The sequence below is a fragment of the Echinococcus granulosus genome, assembly GCF_000524195.1.
Source record: "Echinococcus granulosus chromosome Unknown EG_S00003, whole genome shotgun sequence".
Classification (NCBI taxonomy): Eukaryota; Metazoa; Platyhelminthes; class Cestoda; order Cyclophyllidea; family Taeniidae; genus Echinococcus; species Echinococcus granulosus.
The window spans coordinates 700,412-728,031 of NW_020170383.1; the positions used below are offsets into that span (position 1 = coordinate 700,412).

General features: G+C 40.4%; 5 protein-coding genes across 5 annotated transcripts; 1 reads left to right on the top strand and 4 right to left on the bottom strand. All coding sequences in view use genetic code 11, as the record gives it.

The window, feature by feature from the left end:
- Positions 1 to 152: 152 nt before the first annotated feature.
- Positions 153 to 2,830, bottom strand: EGR_00768 (Ribonuclease P/MRP protein subunit POP5; the record flags this gene model as incomplete). Its single annotated transcript, XM_024490017.1, has 3 exons — positions 153 to 352; positions 1,149 to 1,507; positions 2,784 to 2,830. The coding sequence occupies 3 exons, from the start codon at positions 2,828 to 2,830 to the stop codon at positions 153 to 155; spliced, it is 606 nt and encodes a 201-aa protein (XP_024355420.1).
- A 740-nt stretch (positions 2,831 to 3,570) lies between these two features.
- Positions 3,571 to 4,558, bottom strand: EGR_00769 (RING finger protein; the record flags this gene model as incomplete). Its single annotated transcript, XM_024490018.1, has 3 exons — positions 3,571 to 3,831; positions 3,907 to 4,008; positions 4,256 to 4,558. 3 exons carry the CDS (start codon positions 4,556 to 4,558, stop codon positions 3,571 to 3,573), a joined length of 666 nt encoding a protein of 221 aa, XP_024355421.1.
- Positions 4,559 to 5,882: 1,324 nt separating this feature from the next.
- On the bottom strand, positions 5,883 to 11,942 carry EGR_00770 (Phagocyte signaling-impaired protein; the record flags this gene model as incomplete). Its single annotated transcript, XM_024490019.1, has 13 exons — positions 5,883 to 6,195; positions 6,267 to 6,504; positions 6,577 to 6,739; positions 7,006 to 7,236; positions 7,686 to 7,731; positions 7,800 to 7,863; positions 8,305 to 8,357; positions 8,661 to 8,954; positions 9,303 to 9,727; positions 10,501 to 10,753; positions 10,912 to 11,089; positions 11,191 to 11,535; positions 11,894 to 11,942. The coding sequence occupies 13 exons, from the start codon at positions 11,940 to 11,942 to the stop codon at positions 5,883 to 5,885; spliced, it is 2,652 nt and encodes an 883-aa protein (XP_024355422.1).
- Positions 11,943 to 12,732: 790 nt separating this feature from the next.
- EGR_00771 (hypothetical protein) lies at positions 12,733 to 15,783 on the top strand (the record flags this gene model as incomplete). Its single annotated transcript, XM_024490020.1, has 10 exons — positions 12,733 to 12,812; positions 13,108 to 13,253; positions 13,364 to 13,431; positions 13,608 to 13,704; positions 13,860 to 13,879; positions 14,151 to 14,268; positions 14,672 to 14,776; positions 14,929 to 15,088; positions 15,288 to 15,391; positions 15,629 to 15,783. 10 exons carry the CDS (start codon positions 12,733 to 12,735, stop codon positions 15,781 to 15,783), a joined length of 1,053 nt encoding a protein of 350 aa, XP_024355423.1.
- Positions 15,784 to 19,713: 3,930 nt separating this feature from the next.
- Positions 19,714 to 27,472, bottom strand: EGR_00772 (integral membrane protein; the record flags this gene model as incomplete). The annotated part of the gene is made up of 11 exons (XM_024490021.1): positions 19,714 to 19,845; positions 20,145 to 20,255; positions 20,944 to 21,045; positions 21,083 to 21,157; positions 21,195 to 21,377; positions 21,620 to 21,839; positions 23,665 to 24,186; positions 24,264 to 24,988; positions 26,533 to 26,687; positions 26,826 to 27,315; positions 27,428 to 27,472. The coding sequence occupies 11 exons, from the start codon at positions 27,470 to 27,472 to the stop codon at positions 19,714 to 19,716; spliced, it is 2,760 nt and encodes a 919-aa protein (XP_024355424.1).
- Positions 27,473 to 27,620: the final 148 nt, after the last annotated feature.

The window sequence follows — 27,620 nt, forward strand, 5'->3', positions numbered from 1 at the left end:
ATAGGTTCACTAAAATCAACAAATTCTTAAGTGATACAATGTAGAGTACATTACGATTACTAATTACTTAGGTTATTGGCAAAGTAATCTGAAGGTGAAAGTAAATGCCTCTGCTGCTTTACTAAAAAAACATTTTTGTGATAACAAGGGGATTACTTAAAGTCGAAAGTCAAATCCGGAGGTTTTGCGTCGATCATTCGTTGTGCGACAGCTCGCGCAATGGCCGTCTCCTGCACCCCCGAAATGCAGCCTGACAATTGGGTCTTGTAGTAGTCAACAATGAACTTCTGACAGCAGCGAACCGTACCGCTTCGATGAATTACGTCGATCACGGCCGGCCGCTCAACTGCTCCTAGGCAGCAACGAAATAATTTATCAATGACTTTGAAAAGCATCGAGATGGAATTTGGTAATCAGAAAATATTAACATCTGATCCGAAAAATTAGGAGAGTACTGTCCTTCTGATCCTTCTCAAAACGCAAACACTGGCATATCTATTAACTCATGATAAAGTATGATCACTGACAGAAATATGAATGAATAAATTCAACCATCCGAATATTTCTGTTATGATATAGATCGTCGCACTTGGTAATATTGCGTTTATTGATAGGCTAAACACGCATGGTTATAATGAGTTTCAGAGGATATGCGGAAACTTGTAAATGGTGATTTGTAAAATATGCTAACACCCGGGTAATAAACCCCGTCAAAGGAGATACCTGGTAAAGGGGAATGAAATGCATTAGGATATGCCGCGAAAAGTATTGAGTTGACATAGTGCACAATTTATCGAATAAAATGACATCACGCAAACTAACCAAAGTAACGATGGCTTGATTTCCTAGACACAGAGATCAGTGAGCAAAAAACATCGCTGACAGTAGGGAATTCTAGTTATCGAGAACTGTGGAGGTGACCCACCGATTTATTTTAACTCGAAACTGATTTACTTGTAAAAGATAACTTAAACCGAAATTACGAAATATCCCGATAAAGTAAAACAACATAAACAAACCAAACACACTGATTTGATAAAAAATCTATCGAGAGCAGTTAATAATTTCCGAGAGCGACCAGTGAAAGTAAAAGATGGTCATGAATGAGGAGAGAAACTGAGGGAAAGCGTTTTTGGGAGTTCACTCACCGTCGTATACTGAGGTAATAAGAGTGAGAGCGGAAGTCAATTGCTCAGCCGGGAGGCCGCGAAGAGCCCTAATGATGAGTAGGCCTGAGGATGGATTCCAGTAGATGATGCGAAATCGCGCCATCAAGCGACCCACCCCGAAGGTACCGTGAACCGTCTGCATGGAACGTCTAATGGCCCGATAAATTATTGCATCACCGCTGGAGGAGGAAGAGGAGTTAACAGATGACGAGGGAGAGGAGAGGGCGAGGCAGCCAGGGTAAGCAGGTCGGTGGGAGACACCCCGCGAGGCACCGCTTGAAACCCCCACTGACACGATCGATATGAGGTAGCGATACTTTACCCGGACCATCGCGGAACTGGAGAGGCAAAATCGAACTTATTTCTTAAGAGGGCACTAACATTTACACTTTGTGATTACTACTAATGCCTTGATATCTCGTGATTTAACAGACCCAATTTGAGTTAAATAGCGATGCTAATTTATTGTTAGAGTTAGAAAATTTGCAGAGGGAGAGTAGCAAGATAATGCCTAAGGAGGATAAGAAAGCCAAAAACGTTCATTACGTAGTGTTCCTGTCTAGTGCATTTTAGCCAAAAAAGGATAGTTTTCGAGAGAAAGGTAAGGGAAACCCATAAAGATATGTCACCCATGAAATCGGACAACGCCCTATACATTGCCGAGACAAAAAAAAAAAAAAAAAAAAAAAACTAAGGGAGGAATGGGCTAGATACTTGTGGAAGAGAACAAGAGCATCGGTCAGTTGAAGGCAAGTGATTAAAAGCAAGGCTAGAAACCGTGACAATAAACCACACTCGGGACAACTGCCATGAAAAAAAGAGTAACACTATTGCAAATGGTAAATAGACAGTGTTTAGAGATGAGTTGCTACTCAATGAAAATAAAAACTAAATCGAGATTACTGTATTTTTGAAAACGTCCGTTTGGAATGTCTTTGCTTTTAGCGCGAAGATAAACAGTCCGTTTACCTGGAGCAGAACGGGAACATCAACAATGTAACACATGATTCCAATAACAAGTGATTCTACAATAGCAGCACTTCGTAAATGTTTTCTGACACAAGGCAGCAAAATTAGAGAAACAGCCTCACAAATGAAACAAAAAACTTCATATCCACAGGCGACATAGCTTGCTTCAAAGGGTCTTTGTGGGCAGATTCATTGCCGCGGCTAACATAAACCGCCATAAACGTCTGAAAGGACATTGCTACCGCGGCTTAAAGCAACACATGCGACACTTAAGTCATTTTGAATCAGAATCACACGGCGCGTGGGCTTAGAGGCTGGAACCGCCTCTGAGCAGTCAGAAAATCTAAACCTTGTGACAGAACAGTGGGAGTTGGCACCAATAAATCAGATGTGTGAAAAGTTGGCAATCCAACTCTAAACGTCTTTGACTGAAAATATTAAATCCTCATTTATTGCGGAGCACATAGTTAATGCGTTATTAAAAATAAAAGTTACCACAGCATTCAACATGGATAACAAGGACAACTATTTCAGGAGTGCACTGAAATGGTAGACCGTATCTGTGAATGACCTTAAGTTAAACTCATAGCTAACCGTTGGAGTCTTCACACAGAGCAAAGAGAATACGAATGGTAATTAACCTACGTCATGAGAATAGTCCTTGGCAGTGGGTTGTCCAGATCAAGCAACATTCAATGACTGCTAATGAAATAGAGTCTAGACAGGCGGAGCACACAAATGCAGCAGAATCAGTTTCACATAGTAGATTTAAAGTTTGGGACGATACATGAAATAATTAGTAGGAATAATGCAAAAATTAAAATAAAAGTGTGATTAGTAGTTGTAGCCATAAAATGGGAACCTTAATACGTCATTTTAGTGCGGACGAACCCACTTACAGATGGGTATTCTGTACAAAAAATGAAAAAGCATCGACGTAACTGTGCATCAACGTAAACGTGAACAGTGAGAATAGGGATATTTTGAAATTCACTGCGTCCAGTTGACTAATGTAAGCAGGAAGTAAATTTGAAAAACCTCAGGTGACCTGTGTTATGACCTCTGATGCGGTGTGTCGTATCAAATATCAACGTCCAATAAAAATACAGGCATAAAAGTAGGAAAAAACAAGAACGACTAGTTTGGATTGATACACTGTAAAGACAGCCAATAATGAAACCAAGGGAAGCGTCTACTCCCACAAAACAAATTCATACGTATAATCAAGCAAGCTAACGAACACACACAGCCACTGAAGAACTTCCCACGACATATAAAATTTTTTAACACATGTGGAAGGATGAGAAGTCATGCATGCGTATACGTGGGTATGCGTGTCTGTGGGGAGGGAAGGGATAGATCACAAACTAAAGGGAAATGTTGATGGATTCGTGCACAGAAAGACCTCGGTGTCTCAACTTGACGAATTAGGTCAGGTTATTAGGAGCCAGATAATAAAGAATATTGCTATTCCAAGGAAGAGCTTCGAGAGAGCTTCAGCTTCAGCCTGATTATTGTTCTGACCATCTCCATTTCCTGCACCACCGCCGCCACCGATATTGAATGTGGTCGCAAAGAGGCCGAAGGGAAATGGGCCGAAACCGAAGGAGACCTGTAAATTTGCTCCACTTCCCTCACCATCGTCCCTGGCATTTCCTCCAAAGATATTACTGAACGCGCTAAAGGGTGAATCCTGCAATCAAGGCACAAACGCTCCCAATTAATATGCTAATAATAAGTGTAAAAAAATATGGGAAAACGCCCTAACCCGCTGGGGTGCAGGCTCTGTTCTCACGCCTTGTGGCCTCGGGGGAACCTTATTACGAGGATCTCGCTTGTGGTCAGCCCCTCTTCCGTATAGAGGGATAACCTAAAGTGTAAGAGTATATAAAATCAAAATTTATTAAACGGAAGTTATTGAAATCTTTGGAAGGTGTCAATCAGGAGGAAAATCGCAAAGGGACCAAAGTGTTCTCGAACAGCTGAAGAGGGAAACTAGTAAAAGCACAGCCCAAGCATCCCCAACACAGCAGTGTCATGAGCCCCAAATATGTGATCAAAATAGGCACCCGAAACTGTGTGAAGCGATTTACGGTGCAACATGAGTGTTTCCTCACCGAATCGCGGCTGACGGCAGCCTTGCAAACAGGACACACAGGTCTGGACTTTTTCACCTCCAGCCACTGATGGAGACAGGGCCAACAGAAGAGGTGACCGCAACGACTTACGACGGCGTCTTGAGCTTGATCCAGACAGATATTGCACTCAAAGTTCCCGTTAGTGTTATCATTTGATGAAGATGACTGCAGTGGAGGTTGAGAACCCGATGGATCCGAGCCATTGGAACCCTCCTGTCTCGTTCTACGCTGTCCTGTAGAGGAATCGCAGGTGGAAGAGGATTTAACACCGGTGCCATCCATTTATAATTGTCTCTGGTTTGTTGGACAAGTATATTCTAAAATAGAATTATGTTTAGCATAACATCATTTGAAGGATACAGTCAATCCGAAGTGTGAAAAAAAGAGATTTGCATCTGTAATACACAGAGAGGATCAACAGCGAGATCAATGATTTTGATAAATCTCAGTTGAAACACATTCCGACACAAGCTCGAGACTGCCCTTATATCATTTTCTACTGAGTTATTTCTTCGTAAAAAAGTAACTCCAGTATTAAAGCATAAATAATCTAGCTGCCAACAGAAGTGAAATATGTGATGCATAATCTAGTGAGTGGTGCAGCTCATAACGAACAGGAAACTACTGTTTTGTCTACAGGGAAATAGAATAAATCAAAACGCCTATGCACGATACGGTAAGAATAACATACACACACAAACGCGTCAAAAGTCAACATTAAAATCTACCAGTTCATTTTATTGAATTCAAAAAGATTACTTTGAAGAAACGACTAGCAAATGCCAGAAAAAGCAGACGCGTATTTTGTATTGAGTGCTAAAACCAAGCGGAGTGGCTTTAAAAAGCGTCCCAATGAGACCTTCACGATCCGCAGGCGTTCATTGTTAGTCTTCGACCGCGGTTGTAAAACAGCCAACCTCAATGAAGGCACCGTCGAGCGCTAACAGTTTACCTTTACAAGCCCCAAAGAGTTCGTTGAAACCACGGGCCAAATCATCCGCCAGTTCCTTGTAAATTAATGGGCACTCTTTCTTGCTTTCAGGATACCAAGGAAAAAACTGCAAAATTGAAAAAAGAAGCATTTTCAAATACAGAGGGATGGCAAAAGCCACTACGCATCAGCTGCCTGATTCAAAATCACGGAAACTCGTTTCAACTTATGACTAACAGATTGAACATTAAGTAAGCTAATAAAAGCCTCCTCGCTTTTCGATAATGACTGGTGATACCATGCCAAAAATAGTTCTAGTACTTACAGGAAGCCAGATCATGGCTATTAATTTCATGTGAATTCAACTAAGATTTGTCGTAGCATGGAATGTTTAACTCGTAACCAGTATTAATTACGCAAGCAAGCCAACAGCAATGCAGGAAGCAAACATTCAGGTGACAAGTCAGCGACGTTAAGTAGAGATAGCCATACCTAAAACTTTTCAATTGATGCAAATGTGAAAGTGTTTCAAGAAAATTCCGTAAGTTTTATGAGAATGAAGGAATGAGAACAAGGTATAGGCCTGATTACAAACGAAGAGACCAAATCACCGCCATCATTTAGCGGAAAAACAAATTAGCAGTAATACGAATACCAGATCTAATTGAACAGTGTTCACATCAGGGCAACATTAAAGACCTTGTTTTCGTCGGGTGTTTTTGGGAGAGCAGCTCGGGCGGCTTGCATGGCTGTGGCGGTGAACGCTTTGGGTGCCATGGTGGAGACCCACCCAGCCCAATCCTCCGCCAACTTCCGCAAACTGGTAGCCACATACTGAAGTTGTGGAATGACCACGGCACGAATCAACGCAGCCACTTGGTCAAGGTGCCTTGCTGGTGGAGAGGCAGTAATCGTTTCTACATCCACCTTGTGTTGCTGCTTTTTCTTGTTCTTTTTCGACCTGTTTTGCAGTGGTTGGTGTACCAATCTGAAAAATGTTTACTTCTGGCTTGAAAGTAGAAATGTTGTATATAACAAGGGAATATGCAAGTCGCGCACCTTCGAGGTCGCAACATGGCAACAGCCGCCGTAATAAATAGGGTAGCCATCGCCAGCGTCTCCATGGCAACTCCGAAGCCAACAAGGACAGAACTCGGATTTAGCAATCCAGGAAGTGAGGAGTCGGCTTGAGGAGGTGAAGGAAGAGAGGGAATACCGGGAGATTCACCAATAAATTGCAAAAGTGGTTCGCTCAAGCACCGTGGAAGAGCACACTTTTCCATATCTAGCGGTTCATCTAACAAAAAGATCAGGGTAGAAGATTATTCTGCCGTATTCATAAACTATGAGAAGTATAGTTGATAATTACTCGAGGCATTGTCCAAAAGTGCCGTCAAATACTTGAGCAGATCGATTCCAGCCATTAGGATTTGCGTAAAGGGACCATGTACGTAGAAGGACATCATGTTAGTTTTAGGCAGAGGAGGCGGCGACATGAAAATTGCCTCCGATGTGAGGAGAAGGTCAACATACTAAAATAAACAATGAAACAAATTAGGCCAACAAATAATGCCCCCTATTCTCTATTAAATGCAAGTCATCTTATTAAATATGACACAATTCATCTGGTAGAATAACAACGCTCATTGACGGACCGACGAAGTAGTGCTGAGAAATATGCGTTCAAAATGCACCCACATTCCAAAGGTGATGGGAAACGATAAGAACGAATAAACGCAATAGATGGGATCGGATTGATCAAATGCATTTTGCCTTTAGAGTAGAGTGAAAGACACACCTTAAATTTTGTGCAATCGAACGAAGTGACAACTTCCATTGCTTTCATTCGTGATATTAGAGAATTCGATTGATTCTCAATCGTCTCCACTAGATCCTTTAGGTCTTTTCGCGACTCATCACCAAGTTCACCAGAACCGATTTGGTCGATGCATGGAACCGCTTTCATAACCAACTTTGAACAGGCTCCAAAAAGATTTACCACATCTAGACGAAAGTTCATCCAAGCACACTAAATGGGAACAAAAAAGCAAAGTAAATTGCATAATGCACCACTGTGAATAAAATTAGTAAGTCGCTTACTATTAAGATAAAGAAACACGATCATAGGGTAGCACTACCTCAGAAGGCATTTGTCTATAAAAACAATCTCGTACTTGAAGAATAGTTGAACAACTTCCTTAAAAATTTTCAAAGCTTCCTGCTTCACACAGCTTATGTATTTAAGGCGTCCGTTTAGTGGGAATAAACTCCAATCCAACCAATCACTCCTGGAAAGGGATCAACGCAAGGCATTTTCATGCACCTTCAGAATCAAAATGCGATCGTAAATGGTTTGTGTAAATCTTCAGGAGTAAAACACCGAATCACACTCAGATACAGTAAGTATACTATTTTTTACTCCAAGAACGAGAAATGACTAAGATGGTGATCTAAATTTCAAGCCAAAATTCCGCTTACCAAATGATCAAAGCATCGTTTTTGATTTTCTGGGTCCGGTTTTCGACTAAAGTGTAAGAATAATTTTGAACGGATGAATTTGTTGACATCAAAAAAGTGCAAGAGGCAACCCACCGAGAAAATTCTGGAACAACGGAAAAATCTCGATTATCGCAGACATTGAGGAGTGCTTCTTTCACTACAAGTGGAAGGCAAAACTTCATCAATTTTTCAGGCACAATTTATGTCGTAATTGTTCAACAAAAGTTTTCATTGACGCAAATCCAGTTAACTAATTTGAGTTGTCAAGAAAAACACTACAGACAAGAAATCATGAATGCACTACCGCTGGCCATCCGACGATATGCAACGAAATACTTGCGCCACTCTCTCAGGATTTCGATTCAAACCATCGCATTTAGGCAAGCCCAAACATTTAATGCAGGTGAGGCATCGTATCCTCGAAAATGGTTTTTTGGCCAAAAAAAGGGGATAGGTTTTGGGAAATTCGTGACTATAACCAAAGACGACACCGAAAAAGTCTAGACTGACGGGAGGTAAAAAAACTCGCGATGATAATACTATCAGTTTCAAGTTTACATAGGATCGGTGACGCTAAGAAGTCCGTGACAGCACTCACCAGACGCCACTTCACTGGCGAAATTGCCCATCTGTTCGAGTGCATCATCAAAGCTAGAAATGAAAGAGGGAAAAACAAGATTCATGGAGATAATTTTGTAGCATTTCGGATAAAGTCTAGTTTTACTCTATGAACACACCCCAAATCGTGAGCGATGTCGTGTGAGATACTAAAAACTTCAAGCCAAAACTGTATACATGGCAACGGATAAAATGGGAGCATTAACTGAAACACTGAAGTCCCAATCTGTGCAGATCAAAATTCTGACAACATTTAAGTCTAGGTGTAAAACTGCGAAGTATGATGCCATAGAAAATTAACTTTCTTCGTAGGGCCAATTCCGAAGAAGACTATACCTATTGGAGGCGACAAGAACTTTGTAATAGATGAGTTCAGATTGAGCAAGTAGGAGTGAGTCTGAATGCCCCAATTTATAGAGAAACTGGGTATACTCATGGACACGACTGAAAGTCTGACGCCGATAAGCGCACACAAGCCAGCTCTCGGTTTCACGCCGAATAGATCGAACCTTGCTAACCATCATTTCGTGATATTTTATTAAATTCACATTCGTTTGGTCCGGAAGAGTCGTAGATGGAGGTTGATTACCGAAGATAGTCAAGACAGGTCCAGGCGCCATTGCCGCGTAGCTGATGTAAAACAAAGCTTTATAAAATAGGAAAAGTAGGACAAATGCTAGTCAATGGTAATAAAACTGCAATTACTGTGGTACTCAAAAGTTCAACTTCTAATTCGCCTGGTATTTATTCGGTAACTTAATAAATGTTAACGACAAAAGAATATTTTAAAAATTCTGACTTCTATTAAGTGCTAAAATAATATATCGTTTATTAAAAAGGCAAACAACTGGCTATCAGAGGCACTATTTGACGATTTAAAAAAGATTACGAATCTGTAGATCATTCAAAAAATAGTTACGCGAGGATCGGCTATGTTATTTTAAGTCGCATATCAAGTTAATGCCACTGTAAACAAACCCGATAGAAACATTGAGAGCCTCCTTCAAGTTTAGGAGCATCAGCTCCTTTAGCTGACGACCAATACAAGCAAGGCCACCACAAGGCGAAAGGATGGAAGAGAGTCGGAGTCGCATGAGGTGATTGGCTGGAGAATACTTCAAGCCGATTTCTGCGAGCCAGTAGGCAGCAAGCAGCAGTCTTCCAAAGGAGTTTTCGCAACTTGACGGCCCAACCATAGGATCGAGCATCTCAGAAATTGCAAGCTGAAGAAGACCATCAGCAGGTGCTATCTCCTTAGGAGCGTCTTTCTCAAGCAGTTGAGTCCGTTTGGCATGCAATTGGTAGGCCGAGATAAGGTCCGTTATGTTGAGAGGTACACCGTTGGTTCGTGCCAAACGATAAGCACACACTTCATAATGAACGTTTTCATCATCACTAAGAGACTTAAAAATAAAAAAATGGTCCCGATTCACGAAGATGCGTTATGAATTCAGAAAAAGTGTAAATAAAGCCAGATCAAAGTGGAGGTGATGGAAAGTCCCATCTAAAATGAAAGGACAGTCGTATTGTTTCATTGATCAACTCTTACAATACGCAGTAGTTTCAATTCTTCAGGAAATATAACATTTGGTTATCGGACTACATAAAGTCAGTCTAGCTAAGAGGCAGTTAGATTTGTAGTGCACCGTACAAAAAATTGTGCGTGATCAGAGATACCAATGCAGTAATGATGTATAAATAACACTAAAAACAATCAGCAATATAAATTTCATGCCTTATTAAAAACGTTGGCGAAATGTGTTCTAGTCAAGAAGATTATATTCATGAATAAAAGGTAACGAATGGTGATTTAACAAAGCATCTTAAGTTGGAGCCACATAGAAGGATTTTCAGTGGCGTAAAGCGTAAAAGTCAAAAATAAGACCAACTCACTGACAATTTATGTTTGTAGTGAATTTCTTTTAAAAGGGTTCCTATGAACTAAAAAAAAAAATATTTTTAGCGCAAAACAAGTTGAAGACTACGAAAAACGTTTTTTTTACGCAGAAATAGTACATACTTAAAGTAAAGGTAAAAATAAGAATTGAAACTGGAGCAGCAACCGTTATTCTAAAATAACAAAATCCTAACGAGTTCTTGTTGAGACTAATGAGAATGATGGAACTGTGAAGATAGGGACAGAAGAAGATGAATGCTGATAAAACAGGGAACTTACGCTGAGGCGGTTTTCTTCAGATTTAATTAGAAATGGTAAAACATAGGACAAATCCAAGGCCCCTATCGGCTTTCGACCGTACTTAGCAAAAAACTGATTGGCGAGGTTAACGCAAAAGGACTCCTCCGCATTGGGGTGCTGAATTCCACGTTTGATGAGATTTGCAGAAAAGTCAATCAAGGCAAGATAAGGGCCACGACAGTTTGGTGATTGCTTTACAAACCGGTCTATTAGTGAAAGTAAAACTTTCGTCCTGAAAACGCAAATTTGGTGAAAAAAGCAAGAAAATTTCAAGTACACAAAACGCGGGCTAAACCATCAAAGTTACATTCTGATTCAAAGCTACAGAGACAAATGAGCATGGAAAGCAGTGTCGAGAATGCTTAAATAAGTTTAGTGAAAAAAACACACTTGTCTTCATCTTGAAAACCGTGGTGCAATAGTGTTTTCCAGGCAGACCAATTGTCAGAATCCTTTTCCAGCATAACCGTCGCAATTCGTACCATTTCGGACCAATCCCCAAGTTCGGCATTTAGCTCCAGGAGACAGTCTGAGTAGTCATGCTGATAATCTTGTTCATTAATCTTGTCTAAATAAAATGAATTTAGTAAGAAAATCCAGGAATAGACGCACACAAATCGGACTGAGAAGTTGCAAACGAGCAATTATTAAAAGATAACATAAACGCACCCATAACACTACTATCAGTTAAAAGGCCCAGAGCCTTGGAGTACTTGCCCATCCTTTTCAGTACTGAAATGTAAAAATGAAGATCCTTATGTGAACGAAAGTATCCCTCATTCAGCGCCTTCTCTAAAATTCGCTCGGCTAATGGGAGAAACATGCGTTTGGCCAACGCTGCGTCCTTTTCCCCCTGTAGAACTGTACTTAGGGCCATCCAAAACCTAAATCCTCGGTCCAGAGGATTTTGTTGGCACAGTTTGCGGGCGATTGCTTGTTGAGCATTGAAATTGCATTTGCGTACATGAATAAAAAACAAGCAAACAAGGAGGTCCTCATTATCAGGAAACTTCTCTAAGGCAGTCGTAAGATATGACTGAAGCGTCTCCTCTAGATTAGCGCGTTAGGGAGAGTCTTCACTGTACCCTTATCCAGCTCCCTGAAAAAAGTGGACATAAAGTTCAGAGTATCCCGGTCTGTATGAGTTTCTCCCATAACTAAGCTCATAATCTCGCAGGCTTCCGCCATCTTAGCAGATCTAAGGAGAACAAGAGCTTTCAATGCCTGCAATGTTAGCATAAATAGGTACTTACATTTGCGGAAGGCGATTTCGGGTTCTTTTTAATGAATTTGTTAACTTCGAAGAGCGCACGCCTAGTATTTCTGCTTTCAAGAAAAGCTTTAAAGTGTTAAGATTCCCACTGAAGCTTACCAAATGCGTCACGCAACCTCTGCTCGTTGGACTCCAAATCCGAATACATCACGTCGGGATATACACATATAATGCATCAAACCCACGAATTCAAGTGGTTACCTGCAAATATCAATGAATCAGAACTTTAGAGTTTAGCTGCCTTTTGTAAATATAATAGTATTAAAGCAAAATTTTGCCTCTTCTTTAGAAAAATGCTTTTTAACTCAACAAAAAACCAAATGATGAAGTCATAGTCTGTACAGCATAGAGCTTATAAAGATCGCCCTATTTGGAGCATGATTGCCCGTGAACTAGTGAGACTCATAGTACTTTTGAGCAAACTAGTTTGTTCTATTCCCTTCTTAAAACCTAAATATTTCGCCGTCAGGTTTAGTCACTCTCAACTGACCTATGCCATTTGCAAAAATCGTGCTAAAACTTCACATAGCTTGTAATGCTGTGTGGGTTGCTATTGCTGTGCGCCGTAGCATAACTCGCGGTAATTACATCTGTGAGTAAGGGTCTTTTCATCATTTTCTAACGACACCTTCGATATTTTTTTCATCGCATTCGTTATCGTAACGGTGGAAATTTGTTGCAGTTTATTTTATCAATGCGTATTCCTGTATGATTGCAGAGAAATTGGGGCTTTTAATGCAAAGAAAATAAAGCATTTATGGTTAGCTGTGCAAGTTTCATTTGCCAAACAATCTAATTGCTCTACTTTGTATCTAACTCGTATTTAACGCCAGCGGTTATTCCCAATATTTCTCCTCAAAGCACCATAACTGTTGATCATATGGTGTGCCAGACTACTCTAAAAATTGTTTGTTTTAGGATGAATTGGGGGCATTCGAATGGCTGAGGGGTCAAAAAGGATAATAAAATGCAGACCTCCTGGTTTTATTCCCCGTGATTGGCAGGCTTCACGTATTAGGTATGTATATTTTGTAGTTGTTCATTTGCCATTTGGAGTCATATGTTTTGCTTAGCGGAAATTTCAGCAATTCTTTTAATGTGTCATTTTCGAGAACCCCTATTCCCTTCGTCATCGTTCTCATTATGCATCTAGAATAAGGACTTTTTGGATATCTCACTCCGGCTATTTTACTCATTTTTGGCAAAATTTATGTCTGGAGAATATTCTTTTTACAGCCTGCGTCCCTTTCACTCATCCCCTATCTAGTCCTGTATTTCGGTCCTTATTTTAACACGAAGCTTTTCTTTGATAGGTTTACGCATAATGAGATCGAGCGTAAACGTCGTGCACGGTTGAAGTCGGAAACCGATTTTCTTCACCAACAACTTCCAAATGCCGTTTATCGGGACAAACTTGCGGTTTTTAAAGCTGGAACTGAGTTATTAATGCGATATTCAAGTAGGTTCTAAAAGTCTAGTCGTTATATGTGTAGACTATTTATCCACTATTTTCTTATCATTATGGCGAAAGCATTGAATTGTTAATGCAGTGCCTTGTTTTCTGTGCAGATTTAAATGGCTCAGAGGCACGAAACCTGATCCTTACCGATAATGAATATTCGGAGTGCATATTAAAGGTGGTGTTGGTTGAATCATTTTACATCCAATTTAGCAACTAATTTTTAACTCCTGATTTCACTGTTTTTATTTGTTTTGCACACTATACAAATATTTCTGTTTAATATTGCTAAGATACGGGTTCATCTTATATAATTCCCGCTTCATGCTCATATTTATGATTTTCAAATTACAGAACTTTGATGGCTTCGGTATGCGTATACGATGTAGTGATGCAATGATTTTGATGGCAACGGGAAACTTGGGTCGCTGCCTTGGATCTGATCTTGCAAGTTTTTCTTAACTTTTTCTCACCAGCTGTTTTCCCTTATGCAATCCCAAGGCTAAATCATTTCGAGTCAAAATTTTGCTGTTCCCAATCGAATCGGGTACTTTGCGTAGATGGTAGTAGAGCTAATGTGGTGTTTTTGTTCATTATTGTTAACAGTTCCGTTTTATCTCTACCCTGTAACCGAGTTTTTTTGCTCTTGATAATATGATTATCGTGGATTTTTTCACACATTTGCGTTAGCTTGAAGGCCTTGTTTAATTACCTACTTTTGAATTTTCAGAAATAAGTTCTGAATAATATAGCTAGCGCGATGTTATCGTTTATTAATTGTTTTGCATGATTCCACATCCATGTTTGAGCTAAAATTCTCATTATTTTTGTCGACCATGTTTTCTCTGCTGTTACATGCGTCTATAGTGCTGGCTAAGTATTATTTTGACTATTCAGACCATTTTAACGGGGAAAACGCTAAATGAACTGATTTCTCCGAGTGAACTGACAGAAGGTATTATTAAGAGTAATCTTTCCATATCTTCCGAGGAACGTGACCAACTTGCGAGTGGGCGTAAGTTTTAGGGAAAATTGCACTGATATCTGTAAATGCGCAATGGATATAATTACCCTCTTTAAAGCGACTCAATCTGTTGATGCACATAAAACTTGAGTAATTTCCTGAGCTAGTTCTTTAACCTAGGCTGCCTCTTTTCATCTACTATAAGTGTGAGTTAGTAGCTTACTTTGTTTACAATTTACAGTGGCTCAGGTGCTATTGGCTAGCCGTATTAAAATGATAGGATGATCCTGCTTCACCTCCTTTATCAGTGGTCTTTAATGAAGACACCAAAGCGCAAATGCAGTGTCAGAATTTCTTAAGTCAAAATGCAAAACCAGGGAATTTTATGAATATTTCCTATGATATGTGGTGCTTACTTTACCGGAGTAACTGACAAATCTAATGCTACCTTTAGAACCCATCGCTCGCAGTTTCATACTTCCGATCGTCGACAAGTCTAAGCCTCCTGTTGACTCATCCAGAGCAGGCTACTGTCTTTTGGAATGCTGTGGCGATATCGGTCTGTTGTTAGTAAAGATTTATTCGAAACATGCGGTTTTACATGGGTGAAATCACTTATTAGCATTCATACTATATAATGTGAACGAATAGGTAGCAGTGGTCTGTTAGATCGTGAGGGAGGTAAGTGCCCTTATTTAATTCACGCTGCAGTTTTACCACCATGCTCCAATCAGAACGTGAATGAGCCCGTGCTGCAGACCATTTGCCGCGTTTTTGAGCATCATCTTCCTGATCAGACGGTACCCAAGAGCAAGCTCTTCTCGTTACGCCTTCAACCCGACTCGCACCGAATAGTGGAACTGCATGGCCAGTGAGTCTTTTTTTCTAGTGCCGCAACATAAAAGTTAACCCAGACTCAGCTCACTTTTTGGAAGAAAGGTAGGATCCATCTCCAAGTGTCTTATGTCCGAAAGCTACCAGAGGTACACAACCCACGTTATCGGGTAACTGTGCTTTCTAATTTGTTGAGCTGAGTCGCTGAATCAGTCCCATTTTTGTGTTTCTTTTAGTGAATTACCAAGAGGTATGTCATCGAGTGATATGATCGGCCACTCTCTGGCTGACCTTACTTCGCCAGCTGCTCGATCAGTCACAGAGAGTAACCTCCATAATGGTGAGTGGCAGCTCTCCACCCCCTCGCACGTTGAAGCTACATCCAGACAATTTCAGTGACAGCACTCACCTTTCCCGTTTGTTAAGTTTGGAGTCACAGTTTTTGGTATCTAGACTGTTTCCCTCTAGCCACACAAAGTGCGTGCTCATCTAGCACAGCAACAGAACTCATTATTCAATCTATTTATTTACATAGCGCGTTAGTGATCGTGATCACCTTATTCATCTTGATTTTTAGCGGAACTTACTGGCGAATCCACGTTCACAATCTATTTAGGAGATTCCTCCTCCGATTCGGCGCCTGTGCATCAGTTTCTGGTGGTGACCAAGGCAATCATTGTTTCCAATTGTCTCCACTGTCTCGTAGCAGACTTTTATCCTCCTCAGCAATAATTGACATGCACTCCCTTTCATCATCCATCCTTCTACCTTGGCAGTTTCTTGTCTATTACTTATGCACTCAAAACTTACGCTTTTACTTTAAAACGATCACCCAAGTTGTAGATGCCCACCTCCGTATTATGCAATGAAATGGGGACACTAAGCGTATTCCAAAGCTGGTAGCGCGCTTCCTTACGAATTTGTTGGATTATGATGCGCGTCCACTAGCGGTTCAAAAAAAATGGAATTTCACTTTTCACTATGAGCGCAAATCAGTTATGAATGGTTTGTCATGAGCATTCAAGGCATGAATACCTCATTTTTGATAGGATAGATCATTGTACGTAAACGAACACAGACAGAGGAGTTTGTGGTGGAAGAGGTCGGGAATCAGAAAAATTATTGATCTGACGGCTCCAGATCAAGGGCCTCTGGACCAAAGCCGGCGCTCCTCAGTAAGTCTGATGGATCGGGTTTCGGTTCAGCCGCATATTCTAACCATGCTTCAAGTGCAGCACGACCGGCGGCCTTGTACCTCCTAGTTGCATCCCTTGTACTCTTCACCCTATCCTAACATACCTCGCAACTCGGAAGTTCAAAACACTTACTTCCTCGTAAATTTTTAAGAGTAGTTCACACTTCCTCTTAAGCTCCGCCTTGTCTTCTAGTCGCCTCCGAAGGACACCTGTGCTGGCAATAAAACGGGTCGATAACAAGACTTGCCACTCGATTGGGATGCCCTGGCGCTCATTTCGCAATCTTTAAGGAATGTGGGCTGCGTTAGACGACTCAGTCGCCTGATATCATGAATAGAGTAAGATCAGATTAAACAATGCCTTACCCTTGGTAGGAAGCGATTGGGAATAATAACGTCAAATGTTAGGTTGCTAAATGGGTCACTTAAACGTAATGACAGTCCCAGACAGAAGAGATGCAATAATATGGGAGTTTAATAGCGTTAGGTCTCAGAGTTGGAAATGTGGTCATTTTAGTCCCCTAAAACGCTTGGTAATCGTTTAACTAGAGCGACACGTTGAACAGAATAAACTCGCAAAAGTAGTTAATACTTAAAACATCAGTCAAAATGAAATCTACAGTATCCCCTATTCTTCAACGATTGCGATACATACTCACCCAGAACAAACACACGTGCGCAACCACCCAACGTTACCACCTTGAAAGGAAGTACTGGATCCGAAGAATAAATTTTTAGGCGACTGAGATAGTACACAGCTGTATTTTTGGTGTACAACAACAAAACTTCTTACCCAGCCTTGAAAGCAGAACCTTGAGCCAAGCAATAAAAACTCGGTTTATGAAAACAAACTTCATTTCGACAATGCTTGCACGTAAGGTCATATTATGACAGTCGAATTAATAGGTAATAAAAGGTTTATGTATAGTTTTTTAAAATAGGTATATAATCAGCTTCTTGATGTGCTTTGCAATATCATTAGTTGTTTAGGAACATTGGCGACTTTATTACTAATTTGTCATAATAGATTGCTGAATTACATTCATTTGTACTTAAAAAAGAGCAGGGCTTGGGCTGCCGCAGAATTAACACAAGAAAATTGACCCATAATATCTTTCTGTTATCATATACCAAGGCATCCTAATTTTTACTGAATTTTATCTGTGCATTTAATTACTGGGATTTCTCAGTCACGACAGTCTGTGCCTCCACTTGCTGAGCTGGCCTTCCTCAGGATCTACAGCCACCAAGACCCTCTATCTGTGGATAATTAATCTGGGCTTGGAGCGGAATTTCCCAGCAATTGGAATTTTAGTGGAAATAAATGTCTACGTGATGTTTTAATGCATTGTAAAGGCAATCCCATTCAGTACCGGGGCACACGCTTTATGCGAGTTGTGCCATAACACTTTAGGTTCATTCGTTTCGCATTAATTAATTATTTTGAGATATCTGCCCGTGACTTGGCGATACTATGTCAGATGGGGTATTGATCTTCCTAATGCTAATTCGGTGGAGCTGTTAAACTCTCTCCCCCACTGAATTTTGAGACGTACATGAATGCAACATTGTGTTCACAACATGGTATGATAAGTGTGACTAATTTGTTCCGCATTGTACGAAACCACCATGCCTTCTTCCGCCCGACGCCTTGTATCGCCACTGTATCTGATCCGCTGTTTGAGTGCCTGAATCACGTCAAAATTTTAATCACTCAACTAGCTTTTCGTTCCCCACCAAGTATGCATGTGGTGCCAATGCCTTAGCGAAGGCTGCTTTTATTATCATTTCTGTGGCATTCCACTGTAACATTTGCCCTACTGTAAATTGTGGACTCAAGATGTGGGCTTTATTTAAAACTCAATCATGTTGATTTCAAATCGTTATGTTAGCATTTCCAATTCGTCCAAAGCTAAGTAATTGATTATTCCCATCACTTTCTTTCTCAATTAGCCCTATCCCACTACTTTTATTAATAGTGAATTTGCTACTGAAAGCTTGAAAGACAATTCCCCAAAGAAAGAAATGTATGGCTACATAGTACCAGGGAACTTGAGCTATTTCTTCCTAATCATCTACGAGATGAAAATATTCGTATTTGGAATAGTGTTGCAATACATCGTGTGTATTCGTATCCTATACAATGGTACCTGAAAAGTGTCCATAATATCAACTACGTGCTAGGCTGCAGAATAATACCTTGGACGCATAAGCCATATTGATTCTGAAGTGTTTCCTTCCCAACTGTACTAAGCATTTTATAATAGTTGGGCAGGATAACTGAGTAATTTGTTTTTTTCTTGTTTATTGTAACCAAGTGTGTCCAGTTGAACTCCCCCATTTTCATAGGTTCATGATAAGTGAATGCGCGCCGGCGTTAATGCACGCAATACCTGTTTCACCAGCCGTTACCGACGTCCTCTGTACGTGCTCGTGGGAATGCTGACGCGTTATAACTTCTACAAAACAGTTTTATAAAAGTCTAGCTTGCGCTTCCCAGTATGCTTAAATCACTTCCATTCAACCATACCCATACCAGCTTAGAAAAACCACAAAGATGCTTGTAATGCCAAACAGTACCTTGAATTTGACCGAGACAGCTAAATTGTTTAGGTAAGATTAAACACTTCGAATAAGTTACCATATTTTAAAGGAGAAGTGGAGTTACCTGAACGAGGAACTGGGTTACAGAATGGTGTTTCCTATAAGCAGAAATATTTCTCGGAATGTGTGCCAAGGAAAGGTACATTCTTTATTTCCATGAAAGCATTGGTCCAACTTACCCGTAAGTAAGATTGGGCCTTGCTCATGAAATAGGTCTCCTTCCCTCGTAGATGCTCTTAGTTGCGTATTTAACATGTTAGCTGGATACAATAAATGCGTTACGCCATAAAACACGGCCAACTGGTTCTTCCACATCTGTGAATCAAATATGCTTGATAGCATGGTGAAACTTGGAGTTTTGCAATAAATTTTCACAATTCCATCAAAGCAAATGATAATGGTCGTGTTTCCTTAAGTGAGTGGGCATTGCCATCATTAAACGAAGCAGCATGTCAAGATTTCTTATTTGCCTAGTAAATAATCAGCAAAATATGCCAAATTCTTACTTATGAATGAAGGTAATTCGCTGTTACACAATACGGTGTTGAGTAAATGGGATAGTTGGTGATTTTGCATCTAATGCCGTTTTCTGTTTAGCAGGCATGCATGCTTGAAAATAATATATTTACTTTCTCCGCATGCAATGAGCCATTGCACTCGCCCTTTTGAGGCAATTTTCGACTTAGATTTGCTCATCAATAAGTGATATCTGCTTCCGTTGTATTGGTAATTCTTAATAAGAGAGCTAACTTAAATATGTTGGTTTACCACAATGATCCAATAGAACCACAAATTCAAGAATTCCCACCGACTCCAAAATTTATTGTGGAGCATCGACAGAACTAGCACATCAGTGCTTATTCTTATTTCACTTTTTTCGACAATAGCCAACCACAAAGGGCTGCGAGAATCTGAATGATGCAGAGTATTAGCTGAGCAATACCTGCGACCAAGCCCTTGCTGCTTAGAGCCACCTCAACCGCCTCCCCGCAACCCTGAGAAATGCGAAAAGTGTTGATGGCCATCGTGTAACGCTTCAGTTCTTCTCTTATTTAATTTAGGCTAATTTCCGATATCAGATCAGCATTTGTATAAAATAATTATTTTGGCTCAAATAAAAGTGGTGCAAACAGCGAGTTTATTTAAGCGGTAAATAGAATGCCATTCGATATATATTTAGTGTCATTTTGTAATGTGCTGCCTCTATTCAGACTTTCGTTGAGTTTACAGCGAGGTGTTTGGTGATACAAACTAACAATTCAAGTTCAAAAGTAGGAAAGCATGTCCAACTCACTCGGGTAAACTGGCTTTTTGTATCCGGACACGGTGCCTTGCCTTTGCAGCAAAAACTGAGGGTATCATTCATGCCCCAATCTGATGGATCTTTACCACCGCAACATCCAAACTAAAAGCAATGCACGATTATAGAGCAAAACTACGGTTTCACATAAAATGCCCTGATTAACTGCAAATACGTTGTGCGATGTTGCTTATAAGCAAAATGTAGGAAACCGTCGGATAACTGAGTAAGGAATGAAATGCATGGGTTACATTTAGTTTTCAAAAAAAAACTTGTTTTATATGCGGCAAACAAAGTGATCATTGTCACGGTCAAGTCGGTTAAAGCAATGCCATAAAAGAATGAGTTTGCTGAAGATGATATAGTTCCGTGATGAAAAGAAGGCTATCACGATTACGGTCATTGCAATCATCGTGAGGTGCATTCTTTTTGGTAGTTTTATATAAAATAGAAGCGTAGGTCTAGCTCATTTTTTCCTGGGATAATCCAGTTTTTTGCATTCGTTACATCATGTTAGTCATAGGATCTAATTCTCAAAGCTGTTTGCATTTTGGGAGTAAAATTAAAGTGGTGGATATAATGCAAATACTTTTTAAGCAGTGTGCGCTAGTTCGAGCGGATGGACTGAATTATACGCTCAAACGTGAATTTATTCAGCACCATGAAATTGGTAAGCGTGCGAGGCCTATGGAGTCTTTTTGTGGTCAAGTTAATCATATTAATTAGCCAAATTATTACTTCAACATGATCCACCAATCATGAGCACCGCGAGTTATAAAGTAATGTCTGTTACCGTTTTTTGGATTGTAAAAAGGGTGTTCTTTAAGCTTTCAGATTCAGTATTCTCGTAGGCCGTAATGGCGTCATCGAAATATCTCTCAACGGTTTCTTTGATCTATAGACATAATTAATATCGGTGACGCTGGATTTACCTTACTTTGAAAAATCAGGACCAGAATAGCCGCAATAATCTCCAAAATAATCATTACCACGAGGGAGGACGTGTACTAGAGAGAAGTGGTGAAGTAAAACTAAAGAAATTACCGCTTTCAGCATGAGGGCGTCTTGAACTAGAGCTCCACAGCATCCCATGAGACCAACCAGAAAGATAATGATTCCGACAATGATGAGAAAGATAGGCACTGCGTGCACTTCGCTGATCTGCCCTTCCCCGCCCAGTCTCACAAAAATGTAAGTACCGAAACCAAGGCAAAAAAGTCCAGCCGCCTGAAATGCAGAGCATCAAAAGTTGCACAGCCACTTCCCACATAGGTACTCCATCCAGATTCGCGAGTCAAATTTAGGGGAACGAAGGGTTTAAATACTCAAATAAAAAATATACTCTTTGCTGATTTATCTCCCATCAGTTTCTGGTTTCTAGTGCAATTACAGGGGCTAAAGAAGTTGTGATACATTGTGATCATTCCAACTGGTCTTTCTGATGCATGGAAGAAAATAGGCGAACTCACCAAAACCACAACATTGAATCCCACCAACACGTACTTAAGAAATTTTCCACTTGTTGTAAGTGCCATTTTGAGTCTACAAATATGACTTTCTCCACGAAAAATACGCCATTTGCATTGATGCAATAGTTTATATAGAGGGATGTGCGGGTGGATGCTAGTGATCGGTTGAGCGTGAATTTCGCTTTCTGAGAAGTTCGGCTCTAAAGACGCGAGAAGTCGTCTGCTGGAAAGTACAACCCCTCGCAGCTAGTCCGGAGGTGGAAGGAAGCACTTCTCACACTTCGATAACTTGATCACAAACTACTACAAATATTTTGATTCATAAGTTAATCTTACCTACCAAGTAAACCGACTATCCAACTAGATCGGTCAGTTGCACTATTTCTGGTCGAATTATCATGAAACATTTAGTTAACCTTTAAAAATTCGCGTTTCCAAACTTATTCCCTGCACTTTTATGTACTTTAACCAGGACATGACAATGTCTTGGTTAGCCTATGCATTAGGTCTGCACAGTTAGAATCAAAACGAGCCTCGGTTACCCTGTCTATATGCAGTCACAAAGAACACCAAAATGACATATAAAAACGAGAATCCAGCTGCTCTATAATTCTTCCTATCCCACCAAACGCAGTGAAAGGGAATTGGATTTGAAATTTACGGCATCCACCACGAAAAGGTCGACATGGCACAGAGGGGAAGACCGACTAGGGAAGTGAATGCTGGAGAAAACACTGGACTAAAAAAAATTTTCAAATCTGATACCAACAATGCCGTCAGCGTTCTCTCACCCATGCATCCCGTTACTCCGGTCACAAGACAGATCATACCTTGTGAGCATGGTCAAACGTAAAAGTACTTTGCTCTTTAGAGGCAGCTGCTCATTATTTTTGTTGAAATTGTTAATTTAACCAAGAAAGGGTGTCTGATTTTTTAAATAATCTTTACGTGCTAAAAATTACGGTGCGATTTTAAGTCATATTACGTATTCTACCGGCATGTTTCCCAAGTATAAACATGTGAGGAAACGATGACATCTGAATCACGAAGACGGCTATGAAGTGCCCCTACCTCTCAAAATATTTCTCAAATGCGAAAATACTCACCCCAAATTCAACAAAACAGGCATCATTGCTGCCGCAATAGAAGAAACATTTTGAGAATAGATAGCGATCTCTGGTGGATTTTTATTCCTTTCATTCCTTTCTCGCCATCGTATGTGTGGAGTAAATAACATTCATCGTCCTGATCTGACGATTCCATGCGAGTTCAGCAGCTCCCTCCCAAAAGCAGAGCTCATGCTCAATGAGACGCCATTTTAGAACATTCATTCAGTTTACAAAAAAATTAATGGGGTACTGCGGAATGCACTAGATCCAACAAACGGCCCATGCAGGAGGCGTCATTCTTTTGCAGACCGCACCTCAAAGAAACTCTGCTCTCGCCACTAGGATCAGGCAAACAGTAGTAAAGCAACGTCACCCTTGAGTATTTTTCAATAGGACCAAGCAATGTTTTGTTAAGTAAGCCTGCACACATCAAAGGAAGCGTTTTTTGCAACGGTTTCAGAGCAAGTTCTGCATCGAGTTCTAAAATATGAAATTGTGCGACTAGCCCGGGTAACAAATCCGTAAACAATACGAGAGGTATATGGTGTATCATATACTTTGTTCTTCATAAGTAAAGAAAGCTCTCAGTCATAGTTCGAGCTGGTGAGAACGATGCAAGTACTCAATACTTTATAATCAAATCATTGTTTCAAGTTAAATTGTCAAAAGTAAGTGAAAAAAAATGGGAATAATCATGCATCTATGAAAGCTGGTTATATATGCTGACCCAGCAATTGTGATATTTAAACAAATAAATTTATGATTGATCACTAGGACTAATCATGCGCACAATCATCTTTGGGGGCGATAGCACTGCAACAAGTAGGGAAGATGACAACTCAATCAAATCACAATCGAATGTAGGGTCAATGCCAAAAAGACTAGTACAATCAAAAAGACGTAAATGCAATCATGTCCGATCTAAGTGCCGCCGACATTTGGCGATCTCTGGTGGTGCTAGTGGAAGAAGGGAGGGATGTGTCCTCCTGTATTGAGGGTGACTCCGTGGGCGGATAATCTGCGAGGCACTGATCCGCCACGAAATTCACATCGTCACTCCCACGGTAATCTGATTCTCCGCTGTGCTCTGGAGTTCTCGACAGAAATTGATTCGAAATTGAGCTGTAGTAATCTTCCTTCCCAGATAGATCTCGCCACTTTATCAATTGCACGGCCTTTGCGGAATCTGTTCGTCTCGAGTGTCCTTGCTCCCTCAGAAGGGAGTGCTCATCACTGCTAGCCTCTGCCTTGTGAGTTCCGCCCAAGCCTTGTGATTTGCAGTCACTTAAGAGGGGAACAGGAGGAGGAGGAGAAGGATGATCCGCATTCTGTGGTGAGTCAGGAATGGTTGCCGATTTCGATGGATTCGAGGGTGGTGGTGGTGGCGACAACTTCATTGACTCAATTCGAGCCATGCTATGTGAGATCAACTCCGAAAGACTTTTCTTTAAACTTAACCTATTCAGAGAAAAAAGAAAACAGCAATTTTACTCAATTAAATATAAGTAAAATTTCCGTTGACCGGTGAAACTCACGTTCCGAGAGTACGCTTTCGTACATCTTTTGGTACACCCACATTAGTCACCGATGTGGCATCATTTCCATTTATCGGTTTGCTAACATTATCAGTGGTTTCTCGAGTGAGAGGAAGTTTCTGTTCCAAATCTTCTTTGAATGACTCCAAATCGACGTTCGCATCATCCATAGCATCAAGACTGAGATCATCGTCGGAGTTGACATCTGCTGCATCCAGATTCTTGGTCTGAGACTCTTCGACCTCGGGCTCAATGTCCGCCACCAATTCAACACTATGCGCCTCGTTTCTTCTCCGAAGAGGAGGGAGGCTACAGCAATGCGTCCGACAAAAGTCCTGGAGACTGACACTGAGATCTTGCATTGACTTTTTTGTGGGCATGGGCAGGGGATTGTAAAAGGCACCTCTGGACTGCGATGCCTTTGTTGTTTCTGCATGTAGGGGCGGCTGCAATGGTTTCGAGTGTTGTGAAGAAGGGAGGAGTGAAACCGTCTCCTCTGTGGGTGTCTCACTCTCACCTGCAATGGTCTTCATCATGCAAATCATCCGATTCATCAGATCCGCACACTTTTCGCTCTCAAAGATCAGCAACCCACGCCCACCAGTGCACTGGCTACCGGTCAGGATATAAAGGCGCTCATCATGGAAGCCAAAACTGAAACGGATTTGTAGGCAAACAGTAGTGTGTGACTCCGGTTGAAAGCGACTGACGGTATGACAGGTAATCTAAAAGTAACTACCATACTTTGAGTGTTTGAGACATTAGAGAGAACTAGGAATTTGAATGAGAAATAATACCAAAACGGAATCCCAAAAGTCTTCAATCAAACATGAAACCACTAGATTTCGGTACATAAAAATATTGATAGTACTTGCAGTTCCATACTCAGCATCAAATGGGCAGTGGTTGTGCGTGGTAAGAAGTTCCACTGAGTGGCTTTGTGCACATATTTTGTCTCGATGGTGCAGACGAGCAAAAGTGGAAACAAACCGTCTTCTTCGGTTCTGTTTACAATCGACTGTGTAAGTGTGATTTAGCTATTAGCAAATAATCACCTCTCATGTTCAATCTTTTATTTACAAAGAGAAACACACCAGGTTACACGGTCATCTAAACTGCGTATTTGGTGCTCTTCAAGATCGCATGGACGGAAGTGACTCACTAAGATCATGAACACTCAACTGATTTGCACGCCACCGACATTTGCATAACAGATTGGTGGCAGCTAGAGAACCCGGAAACTACCCCCTTTTATGTAAATAAGAAGACTCTTTCGTGTATTTCCTAAAAAGAACCCGCTTGTATTCACTTGATATGACCACAGTTACGAAAAACCTTAACAGCGTACACTAAGAAAAAAGTTGCATTGTTAGAACAGCACAAAAGCAACACCTTATTCTATGATTGATTAAATTTTGTCACGCAAAAAGTCTAATTTAGAATAATTCTTCTGAGCCATTTCACTACTTATTATACCCATAAAATTTATCAAAAGGCCGGGGTGTTACAACGCCCCAATGTGTCAGAAACTTTAAAAATAATTGCTAATAAAAATAGTCTTCAAGCCTTACCTATAATCTCCTTGATCATGGTTTTGGATAAATGAAGTTCTGCAAATTTTACTATGGGTAAATCGAATGCACATTTGTTCGAATGTATATCCTAACTCAAGCTATTAATATTTCTACTCTAGCAGACAGGCCTACCGAAATGTGGGTTTCGGGCCAATTAACACAAAACATTCATAATAAAGTTAATAGTGTTAAACCGCACAGTTTGACTCTGTTAAAGGTATTCTATTTAACTGCCGAGGGGAAAGCTGAATAACCTCGCCTGCATATCCTAGCAAGCCCTTAATCGAGCTATATCACCTTACCACAGCAAAAATCCTGGTTAAAAATATTCGTGATTCTTGCGTCTTGTAATTAATTTTGCAAATGAATGCATGGGGACTCAAAAAATACATGAAACAATGGCATGAAAAGGCGCTATTCTATCTAAAGTGCCTGACTTCAATCAAACGCAACATTTTGCGCTAATGATAAATGCAGTCGGTTCAAAATTGAAAGACCCTTTCAGAGTCAAGAGCTCCAGTTCAAGTAATAGGCAAGAACAATTTAAGTAAATTTTTGGATTATTTAGTCATGCTTGAGTGCAAATGCATTTGATATAAAACATAAATTAAGAAGAAGTTGAATTGATAACTTTACGATGACACTTATGCATACACGTAAATATATGGAAACAATGAAAAAAGTGAGTACTAAACTTGCCTTCTTATGGATTTGAAAGGCCATCTGTTGACTTCCGACATCGTGATGTAGTCCAAAAGACATATATCGTACTCCTTTAGTTCAAGCAGGAAGATACCTCTGAGCTGCAGACGGGTGGCGAGTTCGGTGGACACAACTTGCACTTTCATTGCTGTTGTGCATACAGGAGGCAAATGTGAAGAGGAACAACCAAACAAATAAGTACAAAATAACAAAACTTCAAATACAATAGGGCTTTCAATTTAAGCAGCCAAGAATTCAATGCAATAATAATCCAACATAAGCTCACCACTCCAGTCATGCTTTTCATAGACTTTGTTTTCGGTCATAAACTTGTCGATTTCGTTGATATCACATGACTGTAGGGTCTTATTCCCACTATTTCGCGCCCGCTTGTTACAGTGCAAACGACTAGAACACGACTTCTTATTTCCCTTCAAAGCCTCTCTTATATGTATGAGAAAAAGACGTTGAGAAGCCTTTTCGTTAAACCCGATCTTCACTTCTTCGCCTTTAAGAGGCCTTCGCTTTTGCAATGCAATTTGATAAATTGGTTCAGATTTGACTCGGTCCGACTCATTATTAGGAGATTCGGTTTTTCTCCCGGTTATTTTCAAGCATCTTTTATAAGAATTGACTCGAAATCGGATCTTGCGATCATCTTCATCAACAGATTCATAAATAGGATCAGCTGGATCTGCTACCAGAACTAGCTTATTCGGTCTTCCGAAAATTTCCAAATTGGCTGCAATCCAATCAGCTGTGGGAGGATTACCTTGCTAAAAATGCGAAATCTTAATGCTTCGTAGTTAATCGACAATAGGTGGATAAAGTATGATGTCGACAATGCAAAAAAGTCATAACAAATAAAAGCAAAAATTTACGTTGTACCTTGTTAGGAATTTGCCACAAAAACCCACTTCTACTTATAGACATCGCCACACATTGGACATTTAAAATGTCGCTGTATGACAAGCCTCTGGTAAACCGAACCTTTAAACAATGTAGCACATAAGCAACCTTGCAATGTAAATGAAAAACGACATATAAAAAGTAAAGTCAGTGTTTTGCATATTTTAAAGTA